Consider the following 20,151-nt stretch of genomic DNA (forward strand, 5'->3'; position numbering starts at 1 on the left):
CTCTCTCTCTCTCTCTCTCTCTCTCTCTCTCTGCAGCTACCTCTGATGCTTTCAACTTATCTAGATACAAACTCTTTAATTTTCTATTGTCAGAAGTTCTGTTTTAATGTACAGTTTGCAACCGATCAGTTATGTGCGGTCCACATCTGCCCTGGGAAATGACTGAAACATCAAAATCTGGTTTTGTAAGCTGTCTTACCATTATGTAATAATAAATTTCATTATTATATTTATATCAAAACATTCATTCAGTATAACATAGCACAGTGTAGTTACCAAGATTACATTGCTGATACAGCATGTAGCTTATTTAGTTACTGACTTGCCATCCTGTTCTTTTACTTGCAAAGCTTTTTATAGAAAAACATGTCCTCTTAAATGACTGACCTTCAAACATAAGTAATTTTTTTAGCAAATTAAAACCTTGTGACAGACTGGAACTCGAACCCAAAGACCAGATTTTCATGAACAGTATGCTCAAATGGTGAAATAGGTAACATACTTTGAAAAGCACGTATCTGGATTAAGTTCCACTATGGCACACTCTTCTAACTAATTTTTGTATCTGTCATTTATAGTGTTACTTACTGCACTGTTAAGAAAAGATAATTTTCCTGTTTTTTGTGTGGCTTCAATTTCATTCCTTCATCACAAACAAATGGCAAGTTTGTCAACTTATCACATTTTTCACTGTTTATGGTTATTTAGGGAGGGGAGTGGGAGGAGTTAGTATTTGTTTTTTTAGAATGAGGCCCTAGTGTTTGTTTTATAATTTTGGGGCTCCAGTTTTAGAGCATGTGCAATGATGCAGTTGCTAATTATGTGCTCTTAATTTATTTTTATTGGCCTGTGCCTGTGATATGATCTGAAACGAATCTAAACAAACATTGAAATCTGCTAAACTGAGAAGTGAGTGTTAAAACTCAGTGGTATTAATAAAAAGAATTAACAATTCAGCAATACACAAATGATAAATAAGTGCCTCAGTTAAAGAAATGCTTAATCTGTTTCCTTGCACAATGTAGTCATGTCATGTTGTCAGTGGCATCTCATGAGCTGTGTCTGGTAGCTGCACTGCAAGCAATGTGACACATTGCGTTACAGTTTCTGAGGGTTGTCTTGACAGTGTAACTATCGGTATGTGAGTGCAACAGTGCTATCCCACATTACACTGGGCCCTTCTTAAGGTTAGCATACTGCAGCCTTTGTGAAACTATTGATTGCAGGGAACTGGGCCAGGATAATAAAATACTTGAAAGGAGGATAACGTATCAAAGGAAAAATCATAATGTGAGACAGAATTTCTGGCCGGTACTTGGTTTCAAGGAGGCAAAATGTATAGAACTGCCATTAGACAAATCATTTAGATTTTGTAACTAATAGGTCCTTCCCAGGGGAGGAGAGAGGGATAGTTTAGGGGATGTTAGAAAGGAAAGACAGGCAGGCATCTTTGTCTACCGCTGTCCACTAAGGTTGAGTCCCTCTCATCTTGGGATCTGAATGTTCTACTCTCACTTTTAACTTACTTTTCCTTGTGCTTTTAATGTGACAATATTTCCATACCCCAATCTCTGCAAGTGGGCACAGTCAAGTGCATATTTGCCTCAAGAACACTTCAGGCAGCTGGCCTCTACATTTCTGTGAAGAGCTTTAAGTTCTTAACTGCAATGCCTTCTCCCAGCTCAAAGTTTCCATTCTGTGAAAAGTGAAGTGTGGGGAAGTGCTCCCATTGATACCACAAAGTGGAGAAATCTGCTTGCATCACATAATTAATAGTACTGTTTTGGGACAGATCTTACATTGTAATAGTGATGATAAAGTAATAATGTGATGCTGTGTATACTTTATCATTACTTTTGAAGGAAAACACTTCAGTGTTGCGTGACTGTTTGGAAACTCTTGATTCTTCAAGGTCTATTCTTTGCATTCATACTCAGTGTGCGTTCCCCCCCCCCCCCCCCCCCCCCCCCCCTCTCTCTCTCTCTCTCTCTCTCTCTCTCTCTCTCTCTCTCTCTCTCTCTCTCTCTCTCTCTCTCTCTCCACATTCCCTTAGTTACTCTTTGTTGCCAGTAGAACTTCCTGTTCTGTTCAGAATTTCTAAAAAATTTTGTTGAAAAATATGTAATCCCATAAGTTGCTTGTACTAAAATTAAAAATGTTAAGCGATTAGCAACCTGGAGGTTCGTTTGACATTAAATGTTTTTCTAGATGAGGTCTTCCGAACTGACAGTGTAATATGAGATCAGGTGTGTGGTGTAACTTTTCTTCCCTTACATGGCGCATTCCTAGAGATGAAAGTCAAATTATATAAAATCCTAAGACCAGCTATGTTTGCAACTCTGGATATTTGGGTGGTGTTGGACATACCTGCAGCATCAGCCATAGTAATTACCATAAGTAGTGCAGGCATTGCTAAAAATAACCACTCTGACAATGGGCAAAATGAAAAAATACAGTGTTAGATCTGTGCTTCACAAATAGTTGAGAAGTGCATGCTAGGAGATGCTGTTAGTTCTGATCTTTTGTTCACGGTTCTCTTTGTTCTTGTCTTGCATCGTGTGATTAGGGAAAATGAGTGCCAGTCTCTGTACTAAGTGTTGATCCTCTGGAGAGTTTCCTGCCTATAACTAAAACTTCGTGGTGTTCCCTGCATACATCCTCACTCAATATCAGTGAACAGCCTAATGGAGCTTCAGACATTACCCAGTTGATAGTGAATTTATATTCAAGCAGTATGTCCCTATAAGGTCCAATGCACACAAGAGTGGCATGGCATGGATGTGTGGCAGTCATGGCACTGGTTAAGGGCTGCCCTCTTATTAACAAATGGGACATCACACACATGAGTGGCATCCCCCCAGGGGATCCACAACTCTTTTGTGGATACTTGCATAGCGAGCGCGGGACCCCGAGCTAATGTGGCCTTCCTTTCCGGGCTGCATACCTTCCCTTTCCGCATCCTTCCCCATCCCCCATTTTCGCCCCCCCCCCCTCACCTCTGGCTCTTTCCTTCCCTTTCTCCCCCTCTGGGAGTATGGTTTGTGCCTACGTCCGGAGACGGACGCTTGTAAATGTACCGCATTCTTCGCCTTCCTTGCTTGTATGTCTTCATCCTTCCTTTGTCCTTCTCTTTTCCTTACCTCTTCTCTTTACCCTTTTCTCCGCTGCGGCGTTTGAGACCTCTCTTCTTTCCTTTCCCTTTCTCTTTCTTCCTCACTGTGCGTGTCTGAAGGCCGACCCACGCACTTCCATGCGTAGCCGGTGACGGGGTAACGCATAATTCCCCGCCCCGGGTAGACAGGTAGGACACGTACGTACCCCCTGGTAACGGCCAGGCCCAGGGAGGGGTGATTACCTGAGCTGATACCTTCCGAAAGTGCTGATTGGTCCCTCTGTCCGTTTGTCGGGAGGTGTGACCTGAGGTGTGAACAATCCCCTAAGGTGGGTGTGCCCTCGGTGAGGGCCCCCACAAGGGAGGAGCGCGCCATCGAAGACGCCGGTAATCATGGGGATTCTTCCGCAATGGTTTCCTCACCTTCCACTATGTCTGCTCACAAACGTAAGTTCACTAAGTCTCAGCCACAGTCAGTTCTTCCATCGTTGCCACAGTTCCTTGTTGTTTCTCGGTCTGACAAAGGTCACGACTTCTCCACGGTCAACCCTTTCATTATTCAGAAAGGTGTCAACGCAATTTCAGGTCCTCTAAAGTCTTGTTCCAGATTACGGAATGGCACCCTGTTGTTAGAAACAGTCAGTGCCCTCCAGGCACAAAAATTGCTGCGTACCTCACTACTACACACCTTCCCTGTCCGGGTGGCACCGCACTGTACTTTAAATTCCTCGCGTGGAGTCGTTTATACACGCTCCCTCGATGGATTGTCTGATGAAGAAATTCAGCACTACCTGTCTGACCAGGGCGTAACGGCTGTTCATAGGGTTATGAAAAGGGTTGACACGAACATCATTCCAACCCGCACTGTCTTCTTGACATTTGACAAAGTTCAACTCCCATCGAAAATCAAAGCGGGCTATGAGATAATTTCCGTTTGCCCTTACGTCCCAAACCCTACGCGTTGCTATCGGTGTCAGCAGTTCAATCACACCAGCCAGTCCTGTTCCAATCCAGCCAAATGTGTTACGTGTGGCAAGGATGCCCACGAGGGTGCTTGTCCACCTCCATCCCCTCGCTGCATCAACTGTATGGGTGACCACGCTGCTTCCTCTCGAGATTGCCCCATTTTTAAAGACGAAAAGCTCATCCAGGAAATCAGAGTGAAGGAAAAGGTGTTGACCTTTGCTGCTCGAAAATTATTCGCCAGTCGACAGCCCACCGTGCCTCAGAAAGGAAAATACAGCACTGTCCTTGCTTCTCCTCGGTCAACAAAAGAGGCGGCCACGCTGACTTGCGACCTCACCTTTAGTGCCACAGTCGTCAGATCGGCCAGCGCAAAGATCGCCCGTTCAACCTCACCACTTTCGCCTGCCCACTCTCGGGCTCACCCTTCGTCGAGTTCTGCTAAATCTTGAGCCCAAAAGTCAGACACCAAGACTTTGAAAAAAGAGCATACTCGTGAAGAGTTTTTACGTACCCCAACTTCACAACCATCGGTTCCTCCTTCCTCTAAACATCATACTTCCAAGAAGGCTACAAAGAAACCCAGTTCCTCTCCTTCTCCGCAAAGGCGTGTCCCATCTACAGCACCACCTGGCGGAAATCGCCCTCGGCCGTCCTCTGTGTCGCCGAGGCGCACTGCTGGCGGCCGCTCAACCGGCCGATTGCTGGTGGCAGGAGCTGCTCCTGACCAACCTATGGATCAGGATCTTCTGCCTTCGGTTGAATGCCATTCCATGCTGTCGGTCGCAAGCTCTGAGCAGTCGTTGAGTTGACAGCGACCTTGGTCACATTCCTCCATTTTCTGTTAACCCTATGTCCATTATCCACTGGAATATCCGCGGCATTCGAGCCAATCGGGATGAATTGTCGGTCCTCATACGATCCTACTCGCCGGTCATCTTCTGTCTTCAGGAAACAAAGCTGCGTCCCCATGACCGCTTTCTTCTCCCTCATTTTCAGTCCATCCGATATGATCTCGCCTCTGTTGAAGGCACTCCAGCCCATGGAGGACTCATGATTCTTCTCCATGATACTCTCCATTATCACCCAATCCACTTAAACACTTCCTTCCAAGCTGTCGCCATCCGTCTTTACCTTTCCGGATACACGTTCTCTCTTTGTACTGTATACATTCCATCATCCACACCAATGGCACGAGCTGATCTCCTTCATCTTCTTGGTCAGCTTCCACCCCCATATTTGCCTCCACGACAAATTGCCCACCACCCGCTTTGGGGATCTCCACATCCTTGTCCACGTGGCTCACTATTGCTAGACGTTTTCCACCAAGCAGATCTAGTTTGCCTCAACACTGGGGTCCCTACATTTTTGTCTGCCTCCACGACAAATTTATCTCATTTGGACCTTGTGGTCGGTACTGTTCCGCTAGCTTGGCGCTTCAAATGGTTCCCCCTTGATGATACACACTCGAGTGACCACTTTCCATGTGTCCTTTGACTGCAGCCTCAACTGCCCTACATGCGCCCGCGACGCTGGAAGTTTGCCCAAGCCGATTGGACACTTTTCGTCTCTAGCGACTTTCGATGACAGTCACTTCCCCAGTGTCGACAATGAGGTCACACATATTACCAACGTTATTCTTACAGCTGCGGAACATTCAATACCACGCACCTCCGAATTGCCCCGGCGCCCCCCAGTTCCTTGGTGGAACGAGGCATGCAGTGATGCAATACGTGAGCGGCGACGTGCTCTCCGCGTTTTCCGCCACCATCCTACTTTAGCCAACTGTATCCGCTATAAGCAGCTCCGAGCGCGATGCCGTCGTGTCATCCGCGATAGCAAGGAGGCAAGCTGGAAATTCTTTATTAGCTCATTTAACACCTTCACTCCCTCCTCGGAAGTTTGGAGTCGGCTTCGACAGTTCTCAGGCGCGCCTAGTTTCTCCCCGGTCTCTGGGCTCACTGTCGCGCATGATACATTAGTGGACCCCGTCGCAATTTCTAACTCATTGGGTCAGCACTTAGCTGAAATTTCGAGCTCTTCAAATTACCCGCCAGCGTTTCTCCCGAAGAAACGTGCAGCGAAAGTGCGACCTCTTGCTTTCTCCTCTCAAAATCGCGAAAGCTACAATACTGTTTTCTCCTTGCGGGAACTCAAACATGCACTCTCTTCTTCTCGCTCCTCCGCCCCAGGACCGGATGGTATCCACGTCCAAATGTTGCTGCATTTATCAACCCATAATCTGCGTTACCTCCTTCGCATTTATAATCGAATTTGGACCGACAGTACTTTTCCCAGACGATGGCGGGAAGCTATCGTCGTTCCTGTTCCGAAACCTGGAAAGGACAAACATCTCCCCTCTAGCTATTGCCCCATTTCTCTCACGAGTAGTGTCTGTAAGGTTTTGGAGCGTATGGTGAATTACCGTTTAGCTTGGTGGCTGGAATCCCGCAGTCTTTTAACACCTGCCCAATGCGGTTTCCGAAAGCATCGTTCTGTCATTGACCATCTTGTTACTCTCTCCACTTATATCATGAACAATTTTCTCCGGAAACGCCAAACAGTAGCAATATTTTTTGATCTGGAGAGAGCATACGATACCTGTTGGAGGACAGGCATCCTCCGCACACTGTTCTCTTGGGGCTTTCGAGGTCGGCTGCCCCTTTTTCTTCGCGAATTTATGGCAGAGCGCACATTTAGAGTGCGGGTGAACACTACTCTCTCCCGTACCTTCTCCCAAGAAAACGGGGTACCCCAGGGCTCAGTGCTGAGTATTGTACTGTTTGCCATTGCCATCAATCCAATTATGGATTGTCTCCTTCCTGATGTCTCGGGCTCCCTCTTTGTGGACGATTTTGCGATCTACTACAGCTCTCAACGGACCAGCCTTCTTGAACGACGTCTTCAAGGATGTCTCGATCGCCTCCGCTCTTGGAGCATCGAAACCGGCTTCCGTTTTTCTCCCAGTAATACCGTTTGTGTTAATTTTTGGCGACATAAGGAGTTTCTTCCGCCCTCCTTACATCTAGGTCCTGTCCACCTTCCGTTTTCAGACGTCGCTAAGTTCTTGGGTCTTATGTTTGACAGAAAACTGTGCTGGTCCTCCCACGTTTCCTATCTTTCGGCTCGCTGTCTACGATCCCTCAACACCCTCTGTGTCCTGAATGGTACCTCCTGGGGAGCGGACTGAGTGGTCCTTCTCCGCCTCTATCGTGCCTTAGTGCGCTCGAAATTGGACTATGGAAGCAGTCTACTCCTCTGCTCGGCCGTCTATTCTTCGGCGTCTCGACTCTATCCACCACCGTGGATTACGTTTAGTGTCTGGAGCTTTTTACACCAGCCCTGTGGAAAGCCTTTATGCTGAGACTGCTGAACCTCCGCTGTTCAATCGGCGAGCAGTCCTTCTGAGTCGTTACGCTAGCCATCTGTCTTCCATGCCTGCTAATCCAGCCCATGACATTTTTTTCGACGCCTCCTTTGATGTAGGGTATGCAGGCCGCCCCTCCTCCCTACTACCACCGGGAGTCCGCTTCCGTCAACTGCTCCATTCTCTTTCCTTCCACTTTCCTAAAACCTTCTTGACAACTTGGGGTAGAGCACCGCCTTGGCTCCGTCCCCGGATCTGCCTGCTCCGTGACCTTTGTCAATTTCCCAAGGATAGTACCCCTTCACTTGTTTACCGTCGGGCATTTGCTGCTCTATGTGCACAAATGACTGACGCCACATTTATTTACACCGACGGCTCGAAAACATCGTTAGGTGTAGGGAGTGCCTATATTGTTGGCAACACCCCAAATCACTTTCGGCTTCCCGACCAGTGTTCGGTTTATACTGCGGAGCTTTACGCTGTTCTCCAGGCTGTCCACTACATCCGCCGCCATCAGCGGATACAGTACGTTATCTGCTCAGATTCTCTCAGCTCTCTCCTCAGTCTCCAAGCTCTTTATCCAGTGCACCCTCTGGTCCACCGGATTCAGGACTGTCTGCCCTTGCTCCACCTGGGGGGCGTCTCGGTGGCATTCCTCTGGCTCCCGGGACACGTTGGTATCTGTGGAAATGAGGCGGCCGATATTGCAGCCAAGACTGCAGTCTCTCTCCCTCGGCCAGCTATTCAATCGATTCCCTTCGCCCATCTACGGAGCGTTCTATGTCGACGTGTTGTTCATTTATGGCACACGCATTGGTCGACACTTACCCATAATAAATTGCGAGACATGAAAGCTCTTCCTTGTGCTTGGACCTCTTCCTCCCGAATGCGTCGTCGGGAGGAGGTAATTTTAACTAGACTGCGGATAGGGAACTGTCTTTTTAGCCATCGACATCTTTTAAGCGGCGATCCTCCCCCACTCTGTCCCCACTGCTCTCAGCTGTGGACGGTAAGACACCTTTTAATTGAGTGCCCCTATTTTAATCCGTTACGCTCCCGTCTACAGCTATCGCCTGATATATTGTCGATTTTAGCAGATGACACGCGCTCAGCCGACCGCGTTCTCAAGTTTATTAGTGCCAGTGAAATGACGTCAGTCATTTGAAGCTTTTTTTGGGGACAACTAACCCCATTCTGTAGTGGATTTTTAAGCCTTCCTTCTGCTTTTAGTTTCTCCAATTTTATGACTTTCGTTCCCATTGCTGCTGGTTTTCAATTTCGGCTTTTTACTGTTTCCTAAGTCACGGACCGGGTGCTAATGACCATAGAAGTTTTGCGCCCTAAAACCAAAATAAAAAAAAGAGTGGCATGGCGGCAGCACATCCCTTCATCAGCTGCACCAAGTCAGTTTGCAGCCATGAGTGGTGTTTCAAAGTGATGCGTGGTGGAGGCATCCCAGTCTCCAGTATTGGACCAGATGTAGCACTGTGCAGTTTGACAGATAATGAGAATGAATTTAATGCTGGCTACCACTTGTGAATTTGTGTCATACCTAGCTGAAAGCATTAAACAGGTTTATCTGAGGAAATCAGTTATCAGAAACATTTTACCTCAGTGCTTGTCATGAGTAAAGCATGTAAGACATTATCTGGAACAAATAAAATTTTGTGCATCTGAGTGATTAGTAAACACAATAGCTGTTATGAAAGTAAATGAGGATGTTTCTGGAAGTATGTGGAAAGGCAGATTTCAATGTATCTTGGAGATGGCTGTTGCCTTAATTGTCCATTTTAATGTTGTACAAGGGCTATGCCGAAAGTTTTTAGCAGCCCGTAAACCGTAAGGCGGAGGATAATGGGATTGTTTTCATTCGAAAGAGCAATGTTTTTCAGCCTTGGGACGTGCGCGCGCAGCCCCTGGCTAGCGGTCATCCCCCCACAGCGCGGTAAGAAAGCACAGGCAGTGCTGAGCCAGACGGTGCAGGATGAAGCTGTCGCCCCGCAACTTTTGCGCCATGATTTTTTGCAATTATAAAAAGGGTTTAAGAGCCGAAGAATGCAATTCTTATTTGCTGCATGTTTTTGGTGAAGCTTCCCCTTCTAGGGCCACAGTTGGAAATTGGTTTCTAGAGTTTTCGAGGGGTCAGCAGTCAGTTGAACATGAACCTCGTCCTGGTGGGCCAGCTACAGCTGTGACTCCTGAAAACATTGGTGCTGTGAAGAAAATCATCAAAGAAGATCCACATCTTACATTTTTCGACATTGAAGGGACCCTAAATATTGGATCAACAGCAGTGCAGACCATCGTTCATAGTCACTTAGGCCTTACTAAGAGATGTGCCCATGTACATTCCCTGACAGAAAGCCAAAAGGAGGCGAGAGTGGACTGGTGTCATTTCATGCTTGAAAAATTCAGTGGAGGGAAGTCCCAAGACACCTACAATATCGTCACAGGTGATGAAATATAGGTCTACCATTATGACCCTGAAATGAAGAGACAGTCTTCTGTGTGGTGCTTTCCACGGGAGGAACCACCCACAAAAGTTAAACGACATCAGAGCTCTGGAAAAAAGATGGTGGCAACTTTTTCATAAAGATCGGGCATCTCACCTCTGTGACCTTGGACACGTCGTACAGTCAATGCTGAATGGTACGTGAAAGATTGTCTTCCAAAAGTCATTGCCACATGGAAGTCACAGCAACCAAAGCCCAAGAGTGGGCACCTTCTGCTGCATCACGACAATGCATCTGCGCACAGGGCTGCCAGAACGATGGATTTTCTGGAGAAGGAAAAAGTGGGAGTGTTAGCCCATACTCACCTGACCTGGCCCGCTGTGACTTCTTTCTGTTCCCTAAGACTAAGGAAAAAATTAAAGGGCAGCGGTTTTCGTCAGACGAAGAGGCCATTGCAGCGTATGGGAGTGCACTGACATCCCAAAAGAAGCTTGGACTGACACGTTTTCCAAGTGGTTTCAGAGAATGGAAAAATGTATGCACTCTGATGGAGAGTATTTTGAAAAGTTGTAAACCTTTTTTTGCAAATAAATTTTTTTTCACACATTCTGCTAAAAACTTTCAGCATAGCCCTCGTATTGTGGTGTTGACACACAGACATGGAAATTATCCCATCACAAATCTGAATAATGTTGCGTAAAATGTGAGTACTTAGAATTATAACATCAACTTACAGAGGGCTGTAACACAGTTTTGTGTGTGTAGTTCCTATTTTTTTATATTAAAGCACCAAATCGATTTTTCTGATTTTTGTCCTCTTAAAAACTTGGTACTGAGTATTCGTTGCTTGTTTGTAAACAGATTCATTGACACAGATTCCTTTAAATTTGTTCAAAGGGGTCCCTCTTACCTGTCACTGAATGGAAAGAAACCTTAAACATCACACTTGACAATGTAATTTATATGGTAAATTAAGGTGGTGATGTTAAAAAGCTTGTCCAAAATAACTGCTATGAAATTTCACCCATCTTCCCTGTTACAAATATACTTACTTCATATGTGAATGACAACACATTTAAAAAAGAATCAGATTGGTTTCAGTAACATACGCCGATCATGCATGCATCGTTACTTTTGTGTGTTTATTGTCCACTCCACTGACAGTTACCCAGGTTCCACGGTTCATATAAATGGGTAAATAGGTTCTCATGGGGCCATAGTACGTTGCTTTACTCCGAATTGTGTCCTTCACTTTCTCTAATACAATGTAGAAACACTTTTGAGACATCCTGTAAATATTCTGGAATGTTCAGTACACAATTTAATGTTTCTCTGCTCATTTTTCAATTATAATGCAAGGATCCAGTATCTTCTTTGCTGCTCAACATCTAAATGCCACAAAATATTAAATGAGTTACTGTCTGGGTCTGGTCTAGATGGCATCTCTGCCAGTATTTGGTTGCAGGACTGTCTTGTCTGAGCAGTGCAGCTTTAGTGTGCATTGCCCATGTCCTCTCCATGCCACATGTCCACCACCCTGCTTCCACACCTGTGCCACATCTTTTTTGTTTCACTGTGCCTAACATTCATCTACATTGTGCCTGAAGTTAATTTTACATCTGATAATCTGTCTGTTCAGTATATCATTATTTTTAAAAAATAGTTGGTCTTCAATCCAATCTCAAAGCTGATGCAATAGTCTTTGAGCTTGTACTTTATTCACTAGCTGATATTCAAAACTGTATTGAACACATTCTGGAAATTTAAGGAGATGGCATCAACCTGGGTGCTGTTGTCTACTGGTCTACTGGTTTGTCACTTTTGTGAATGGGCAGAATGAGAAAGGGAGGACAGTTTAATAAGATAAGTGTTCAAAAAACCCCCATAGGTTCTGCCAAGAGTGATGTCATTGATGTAGGCCTCCAGCCAGTTGATGGCCCTTCTTGGTAATTGAAACGATATGTGGCTTTTTCTGATTGCTTAGAACAGTTCGTTTCTCCAGTAATTTATGCTAAACTATTGTTAGAAGTCGATACGTTCTTCTGCGTGATTCATATCGGGGACAGCCAAGAATTCTGCATGTACACAGTAATGTCGCATGCATTTGGAGCACTGTTGCCTGGCTGCACACTTCCCCACTACCAAGCAATGGTGTCCACACAGGAAGAGGTGGAAACTGTGAATGTGCCATATTTAGGTGGAAAAAAAACAGCTCACTAGGAAAACTAAACTGCTTGCATGCAGCTTTGTTTCATATTTCTGAAATATTGTATCATGTTTGCAGCCACGTTATGGAAATGTGGAACCCCTTCCCGAGGAAAACTACATAGAACTCCTGTACAGTTTTAACCTTAAGATATTTCTGTTAAATGAGAATTAAAGATTGTGTCCAGAAAGTAATGTTAAAATTTTTTGTGACGTGATTATATGTTAGAGTAGTTGGGCCAGTTGGGGAGGGTGGGAGGGACCCTTAGCGTTTGAGTGGTAAGTCACTCAATTGCCTCTGTGTGGTTTAGGATGACTTCTTTTGTGAACCTCTACATAATGGTCATGTTGAATGTGCAACGGATAAATCTTTAGAGCAACGCCGTGCAATAAAGTTTTATGTGAAGCTCAACAGGATGCCACTGGAAACTTTTGGAATGCTTAAGAAAACCTTTGGTGATGGTTGGCTGTACGGGTCAGACAGACAGGTGGCACAAGATATTTAGAGGTGGTCACTGATAAGGTCTGTGCAGCACACACAACATAGAAAATGGATGACCATGTGCCTCATGTGTGCCAGTTACTGAATTCAGATCGTAGACTGAGTGTTTGCTTGGTGCTGGAAATTTTGGACATGCTGAAAATGCTTTTTTGCAAGATTGTATCTAAAGACTTGACCATTGGAAAGGTTCGTGAAAAACTTGTGCTGAGACTTTTGGCAGATGTGCATACATGGCACCAAGTGGAATTGTGTGAAGAAGTCGAACAACTCTTTGAACAGGAACCAGACTGTCGATGCTCAGTTTTACAAGGCAGTGCACCAGAGACTGAATCACAGGGGTGCTTATGTCAGAAAGGAGTTCCATGAATCTTGGAAACTGCACTAAAACAGTGGTCTTGCTCACACCACTTTTTTTGTCATCTCTGACCTGACTAGTATCAGTGTGGCAACAGTGCTACAGCCACCCTACAGTCCCATCCTGTCCCCAGAAGACTTTTTATTGTTTGCTCGGCTGAAAAGGGACCTCAAAGGAAAGCGTCTTAAGTCAGTGGACAATGTGCAAGGTACTTCGATGGCTTCCGTGAAGAGCATTCAGATTGAGGTGTTTCAGAAAGCTCATAATGCATGGACGTTTTGCTGGCAAAAGTGTATTGACGGTGAAGAGTCATACTTTGGATGAATTTTAAGTTGCTGAACCCATCTGAACACAAAATTTAAAAAAAAGAGAAATGGTGCATTACTTTGCGGGCAAGCCCTGTACATTCCAGATATACCAGTTATGTTTGCTCATGCACAGTGTTCTGTAATGGCAAATGGTCTCGAAAACAGATCAGAAACAGATATACGATTGGCAGAGCACTCAAAATGTTTAGAAAACTAATCTGGTAATTCTTTGAATGCCACAGTTCTTCAAAATCATGTTCTTTTTAACACCATTGAGTTTATGTAAATAGATACTGTTTTTGTCGGGATTCGTTGCTTCCACAATTAGATTTTCTTTTTAAATGCCTCCCTGTCAAATTAGAAATAAGTTGTTTCTGACCTTGCAGTGTCTAATTTTAGACTTGGTACAGTCCAGTCTAGTTAAAATTTGAGATCGGCAGTCTATTCCAGACGTTCTAATTTTTTTCCTGCTTTTCTTTTTTCCATTAGTAATTCAACAATAGTGGCTTTTAAATTTAAATATTGTTGCAGGCATGCCCCTTGACATAACCAACATTGTTCGCAAAATATGTAAGGGCTCCACAATCATCATTCAGTTTTTGTCAAAAACTATTGCAACAGGTAGTGTAATAGTGCATGCAACTAAATAACATTTACTGTTCACTCCACCAGTTTTAGCACATCCTCTACGCCTGCAAATTTAGCACAAAGTACTTCTTGGTGTATAGAACAGTGAATCCTGCACAAATCATATGTTGAGCATTGTAATGTTTTGCTCTTTTGTTGTTAACTAAATCTTTAAATCCTTTCTGTACTGTGTTGTAGTATCGTTCCATAACAAATTTGTGGTACCCATGACTGTGTCCATCTCTTCTGTTACTGGCATTCGTTTTGAAAGGTTTGTGGTGCCAGGTCACTAGACAGCCTTTTTTGTGCAATCAGCCACTGGAACTGTGAACTACCTTCATATTATGAATAAATAATGAAGGATAAATAGAGCTGACACAGTGATTCAACTGAAATACCGCACTGCATTGCCGAATGAAATGTCTCCCTTCACTGAGTACTTCTGAGAAGGGCCAAGTAGTGCCAAGACAGGCCAAGCCTGGGGCCACATGCATGCAGTTTCTGCATACTGTGCAAACTCTGATATTGGATCATAAGTGTACCATTAGCTCCAGTTGTCTTTCCTCTGTTGAGCAATTTTCCTTGATTTTGTTTTCTATCAACACACATTTAATTATTTGTGAGATGACAGAGAGAAACAATATTAAGATATTCCAGAGCTAAAACATTAAGGAAAAACGAAATCACTTTGTATTTCCCCATGTCATCATCCAATTCAGTACTAGTCTGATAAATGAGTGAGTGTCTAGATAATTTAACCATATTTACTGTCTTTACATAAGGTCCAAGCTCCTTAGGGTGGTTCCTCAGATTGTTGGACAAAATTTCATCTTGTAATTCAGTGAATGCTCCTTGCATTACCCTCATTACATTCATTTCCTCTTAGTTTAATGTAGTTTTCTATGTGAAGGTTTTGCTTTGGTAAAAAAAAACACATTCTTATTCCACACTGTATTTGTGTGATGGTGTGTGTTGCAATTGCTTCTGGTATGGTTTGTGTAAAAGTCAAACCTGTGAACATATGGTACCCGTTTTTGTCAGTTCAGTTTGTGGTAGGTCCAACAACATGATATTCAGGATACGCTCAATAAATAAATAAATTACAAAGTTACGATACCGTATTTCACTGTCGGGAAGAAAATCACAATGAGTACTGGTGTAATTCTGCAGACTTTCCCGGCGCTCTAATGACATCTTGGGTTGTCGGGTGTTATGCCGGATATCAGTGTCGTACTTGCACAATATTTCGGTAACGTAGCTCGTTATCTTCATCAGGTGCCACCTGACACTACTCCTCGAGTGGACCTGGTCCAGTATTTATGCCTGTGGCCTTCTCCCTTCCCCAGGGGCTCCCTCTGTGGCCCGTGCCCACTCACTGCGATCTTCCGGAACATTGCTGTTCCATTTTCCGTCCGCTGCAGTCCTGGGTGTTCTCTTTGCGGGCCACGCACGCCAGACATGCACCTGGGTGTTGCATCTTTGGTCTGGAGCGTTTGTAATTCCACCTGTGGTATTAGGCATTCCCCCAGTGATCCTCTCCCGCTCACTGTGATCTGCTGAAGTGTTGCCATTCCATTTTCAGTCCCTTGTGGTTCTAGATGTTCCCTCTGTGGCCGCGTCCGTCAGACCCAACCCTGGGCATTCCATGTTCGATCTGGTATGCCTGGAACTCTGTATGGGGATCATTCTCCCTGTCCAAGCCTTCAGTTCTATTTGTGGAGTGCTGCAGCTGTCCCCGTTGCTTCTTCAATAATTACAGAGCAGGATCCCAGGCTCTACTTAGCTGGTGCCCCGTGTCACAGTTCATGAGATTATTGGTCACTTTTATCTCTATTGACTCCCTTATAACACTGTCCCAAAATCTGGGCATTTGTGCTTGAAACAAGGTTTCTTCACAATTCATGGCATGACCAAGCTCTAGACAGTATTCAGCAATGGCTGATTTTGTTGCCTGTTTTAATCTGGTGTGCCTCTGATGTTCCTTGCACCTGATATCTACTGTTCTTGTCGTCTGGCCATTGTAGGACATGCCACATTGGCAAGGTATATTATAAATCCCTGGTTTCCGTAAACCCAGATCGTCCTTAACATTTCCCACCAGTCCCCCGATCTTGCTGGATGGACAGAAAACACACTTGATATTGTGTTCACAGAGGATCCTACTAATGCCTGAACAGGTCCAGCAGAGCACCATCAAATTTTTCTGCCATCAGTTCTAGTGAGTCTCTCAGTGGGACCCTAGTGAACAGTGATACTACATCAAAACCAACCATGTCCGAATCTTTGATGCGTAGTTGCTTGAGGAGGCATGCCTCTATGCCCTATTGTCAGTAATATTGGGTCACCTACGTATGCAACAGCCAAGTATTTGAAAAATCTGCTGCCTCCGTATGTGGGGAAATATGTTCACCACATCTAAAACTCAGACGACTTCCTGCAATGCCTCAAGCGACTACGCATCACAGATTTGGGTATCATTGTTAGTTTTGATGTGGTATCATTGTTCACAAGGACCCCACTGAGAGACTCACTAGAACTTATGGCAAAAAAATTTGATGGTGCTCTACTGACCTGTTCACGCATAGTGACGTCCACGTATTTCCTGTATGGGAACCACTATTATGAGCAAACTGAAGGTGTAGCTATGGGTAGCCCACTGTCTCCTGTGGTTGCCAACAGGTTCAGTGAGAGATTTGAAGAGAGGGCATTACAGACAGCCAGATATAAACCCACATGCTTCTTCAGGTATGTGGACGACACCTTCATGATCTGGCCTCATGGCAAGGACAGTCTCAAAGAGTTTCTGGAACATCTTAGCTTGTGCCACCCGAATATCAAGTTCACCATGGAACAGGAGAAGAATGGACAGCTGCCGTTTCTGGATGTACTAGTGAAAAGGAAAGCAGATGGATCAATTGGCCACAGTGCGTATCGAAAACCCACACATACTGATTTATATATGCAGACCAGCAGCTGTCACCACCCTGCACAGAAGTACGGTGTTCTTAAGACATTGGTCCACAGAGCACGTGCCCTGTCAGATGGAGAAAGTTTACCTACAGAAATAGACAACTCAAAACAGTGTTCTGCAAAAATGGGTATACATCGAAAAAAATTGAGTTGGCACTCCAACCAGCCACTATACCACAAGTTCCAGAAGCAGTGCAAGATGAAGCAAAGAAGGTGGCGTATTTGCCCTATGCTGGTTTTGTTTCTGCCAGAATTAGTAGGATCCTCTGTGAACACAATATCAAGTGTGTTTTCTGTCCATCCAGAAAGATCGGGAGACTGGTGGGAAATGTTAAGGACAACCTGGGTTTACAGAAACCAGGGATTTATAATATACCTTGCCAATGTGGCATGTCCTACATTGGCCATACGACAAGAACAGTAGATATCAGGTGCAAGGAACATCAGAGGCACACTCGATTAAGACAGGCAACAAAATCAGCCATTGCTGAACACTGTCTAGAGCTTGGTCATGCCTTGAATTATGAAGAAACCAAGTTTCTGACACAAATGCCCAGATTTTGGAACAGTGTTATAAGGGAATCAATAGAGATAAAAGTGACCAATAATCTCGTGAACTGTGACACGGGGTACCAGCTAAGTAGAGCCTGGGATCCTGCTCTGTAATTGTTGAAGAAGCAACAGGGACAGCTGCAGCACTCCACAAATAGAACTGAAGGCTTGGACAGGCAGAACGATCCCCATACAGAGTTCCGGGCACGCCAGATTGAAGATGGAATGCCCAGGGTCGGGTCTGCACCCAGGGTCGGGTCTGACGGACGCGGACCATAGAGGGAACATGTAAAACCGCAGCGGACAACAAAAAAAATGGAATGGCAATGCTCCAGCAGATCAGTGAGTGGGCGCAGACTGCAGAGGGAGTGCCTGGGTAAGGAGGAAGGCCACAGGCATAAATACTGGACCAGGTCCACTCGAGTAGTTTCAGGTCGCACCTGATGACGATAACGAGCTACGTTGCCGAAATAGCGTGCAAGTACGACGCTGATATTGGGCAGAACACCCAACAACCCAAGATGTCATGATTACTGCTTTTATTCAGATACTGATCATAATCTTTGTGCCTGTTTGCTGTGGCACTTCTTTCCCCTGTGCCCTTAAAACTGCTACCCTTCAATTGCTTCCAGTCTACTGTCTTCGCGGTGAGAATGTATTAGTGTTTGATCACACATAGGCATCAGACCCATATCCAGTGATTCTTCGATTAGCATACTAAACTTTTTTGTAGATGTTTGTATTTGTCACCACCAGACCAGGTCAGTATTCTGTCTTAAGCAAATTTATTGTATTCCAGCTTATAATGTCTTAAAGAATTATGCAACACACCAATGTTCTTTCAGCTTTCTTGTATACAGGAAATGCTTGCAGTTTTTTTCCAGTTGCCTGGGACTTCTTGTTGTTTGAAATGTGTTCTTTTGTGTTACAGATGACTTTCCGCTTTCTGTGTATGGAATAAAGGATGAAGCAAAAGTAGCTGTTGTGAAGGCGAGGGAGGGTGAGGCAGACTGCACTGTCCTAAAGGATGCAATGTACAGATATTTACGGCAGTATTATAATGAAAGTGACTCTTCTAAAATTACTAGAGAATTCATGATATATTTCTACAAATCTATTTTAAATCTCAGTTTAGATGATTTAGAAAAGCTTTGTGCCTCATTTCTTCGAGATGAAGCAAAATTGGGCAGCTGAATCATTTTAGTCTTTAATTTGGTATATATTTACTTTATACAGAATATGTACTTTCATGTTTCTTCAGATTTTCAGAGATGAATTGTGTAAATTGGCAATTGAATAAAGTCTCTTATGTAAACCCTGTAGAAGTCTTTATTTCAGAGTACCTCAAATATTGTCTGCATGCTTTTCTCGGCAATTTTGTGCCTTCATTTAGAGTTAAGACTGTGTAATTATTTCATGCATGTAATTACCATCATAAGACATTTCAGACATGAAAAACATCTTTGTCTTCTATATTTTCACCAGAAAAACATGATGAAAGTTGAGTTTGTCAGGTGAGGAAACCTTCAGAAATTAAAACTATAACACAAATGGACAATAATCTGAATGGTTCTTTTCAGTAACGTGGTACTTACTTTCTCAGCATTACTTACCTTATGGAATTGTCAGTAATCTGTAGCACAGTTCACAACAAGAAAATGGTTTTCTTAAAAATGATGTATGTTAGATTGTCTTTTCACCTGTGTCCATAATAAGGACTTCAGTTTAGTACTCCTTAATTTGTTGGCAACTTTGCCACACACACATTACAGCTGATAAGTACAACTAGTGTTGTTGGGCTATCTTATATGATGACTGTGTTCATTTCATCTGTAGCACTCAAGTACAAGAGGTAGTAGATGGACAATCTATGTGACTATTCTGGAGTGGCAGTAAACAACAGCAAAAAGCATGCTGAAGTTTGTATATTAATAGGCGTCCCTGGTGCAGAGAAGCAACTGAAAACAAAGAAGTTGCCACTTACGATGGATTTACAATCCTGTTTTACAGCAAGTACTCTTACGGCATTGGCCCCTCTACTTAGCTTGCATGCATCACAAACCTCCCATCCAGTGCGAAGTCCTAGGTGTCTGGGAAAAATTTCAGGCATTTCCTGTGTAATAGAAGTGTAAAAGAACATTGGTTTGTTGCATAATTCTGGAACAAATTCTAAGCTTGCGTATAATTATTTTCTTCAGACAGAAAAGCTTCTGTCCACAAATCAGCACAAATTTAGAAAGCATCTCTCATGTGAAACTCGGATTGCCTTTTTCTCACGTGATATCCTGCAAACCATGTGTGAAGGACAACAGGCTGATCCCATGGTTTCAGATTTCCAGATACTGCTTCACATGGTGCTCCACTGCAGACTGTTAATGAAGGTCTAAATATATGGAGTAGATTCCCAGATAAGGGAGTGGCTTGAAGACTTTTTAAATAACAGAAGCCATTACATTTGTGTGTGTGTGTGTGTGTGTGTGTGTGTGTGTGTGTGTCAGTCAGGCATAAGGATATTTTAGGTAGTGTCCCGAGGAACATGTGATAGGACCACGTTTGTATACTCAATGATCTGACAGAGCGTGAGCTGCGGTCTGTTAATTTTTGCTCATGTTGCTGCAGTAATCAGGAAAGTATCACTGTTAAGTACATGTAGAAAGATACAGTGACTTAGAATCTGTTTGGTGTGATGACAAAAAAAATGTAAATGAGTAGTGGAAAAAATCCCATAATGTTCTAA

The 20,151-nt window shown here is 44.0% G+C and overlaps 1 protein-coding gene across 1 annotated transcript in view; it reads left to right on the forward strand.

Moving 5' to 3' along the window:
• The window catches only part of LOC124556014 (ubiquitin domain-containing protein DSK2), a 44,919-nt gene extending 26,185 nt beyond the window's left edge, over window positions 1-18,734 (forward strand). The window contains exon 3 of the mRNA XM_047130052.1: window positions 18,346-18,734. Within this exon, the coding sequence (XP_046986008.1) occupies window positions 18,346-18,608 (263 nt within the window). The 3' untranslated portion in view covers window positions 18,609-18,734. The remainder of the gene's footprint in view (window positions 1-18,345) is intronic.
• The last annotated feature ends 1,417 nt before the right edge of the window (window positions 18,735-20,151 follow it).

The sequence above is a fragment of the Schistocerca americana genome, chromosome X (assembly GCF_021461395.2).
Source record: "Schistocerca americana isolate TAMUIC-IGC-003095 chromosome X, iqSchAmer2.1, whole genome shotgun sequence".
Lineage (NCBI taxonomy): Eukaryota > Metazoa > Arthropoda > Insecta > Orthoptera > Acrididae > Schistocerca > Schistocerca americana.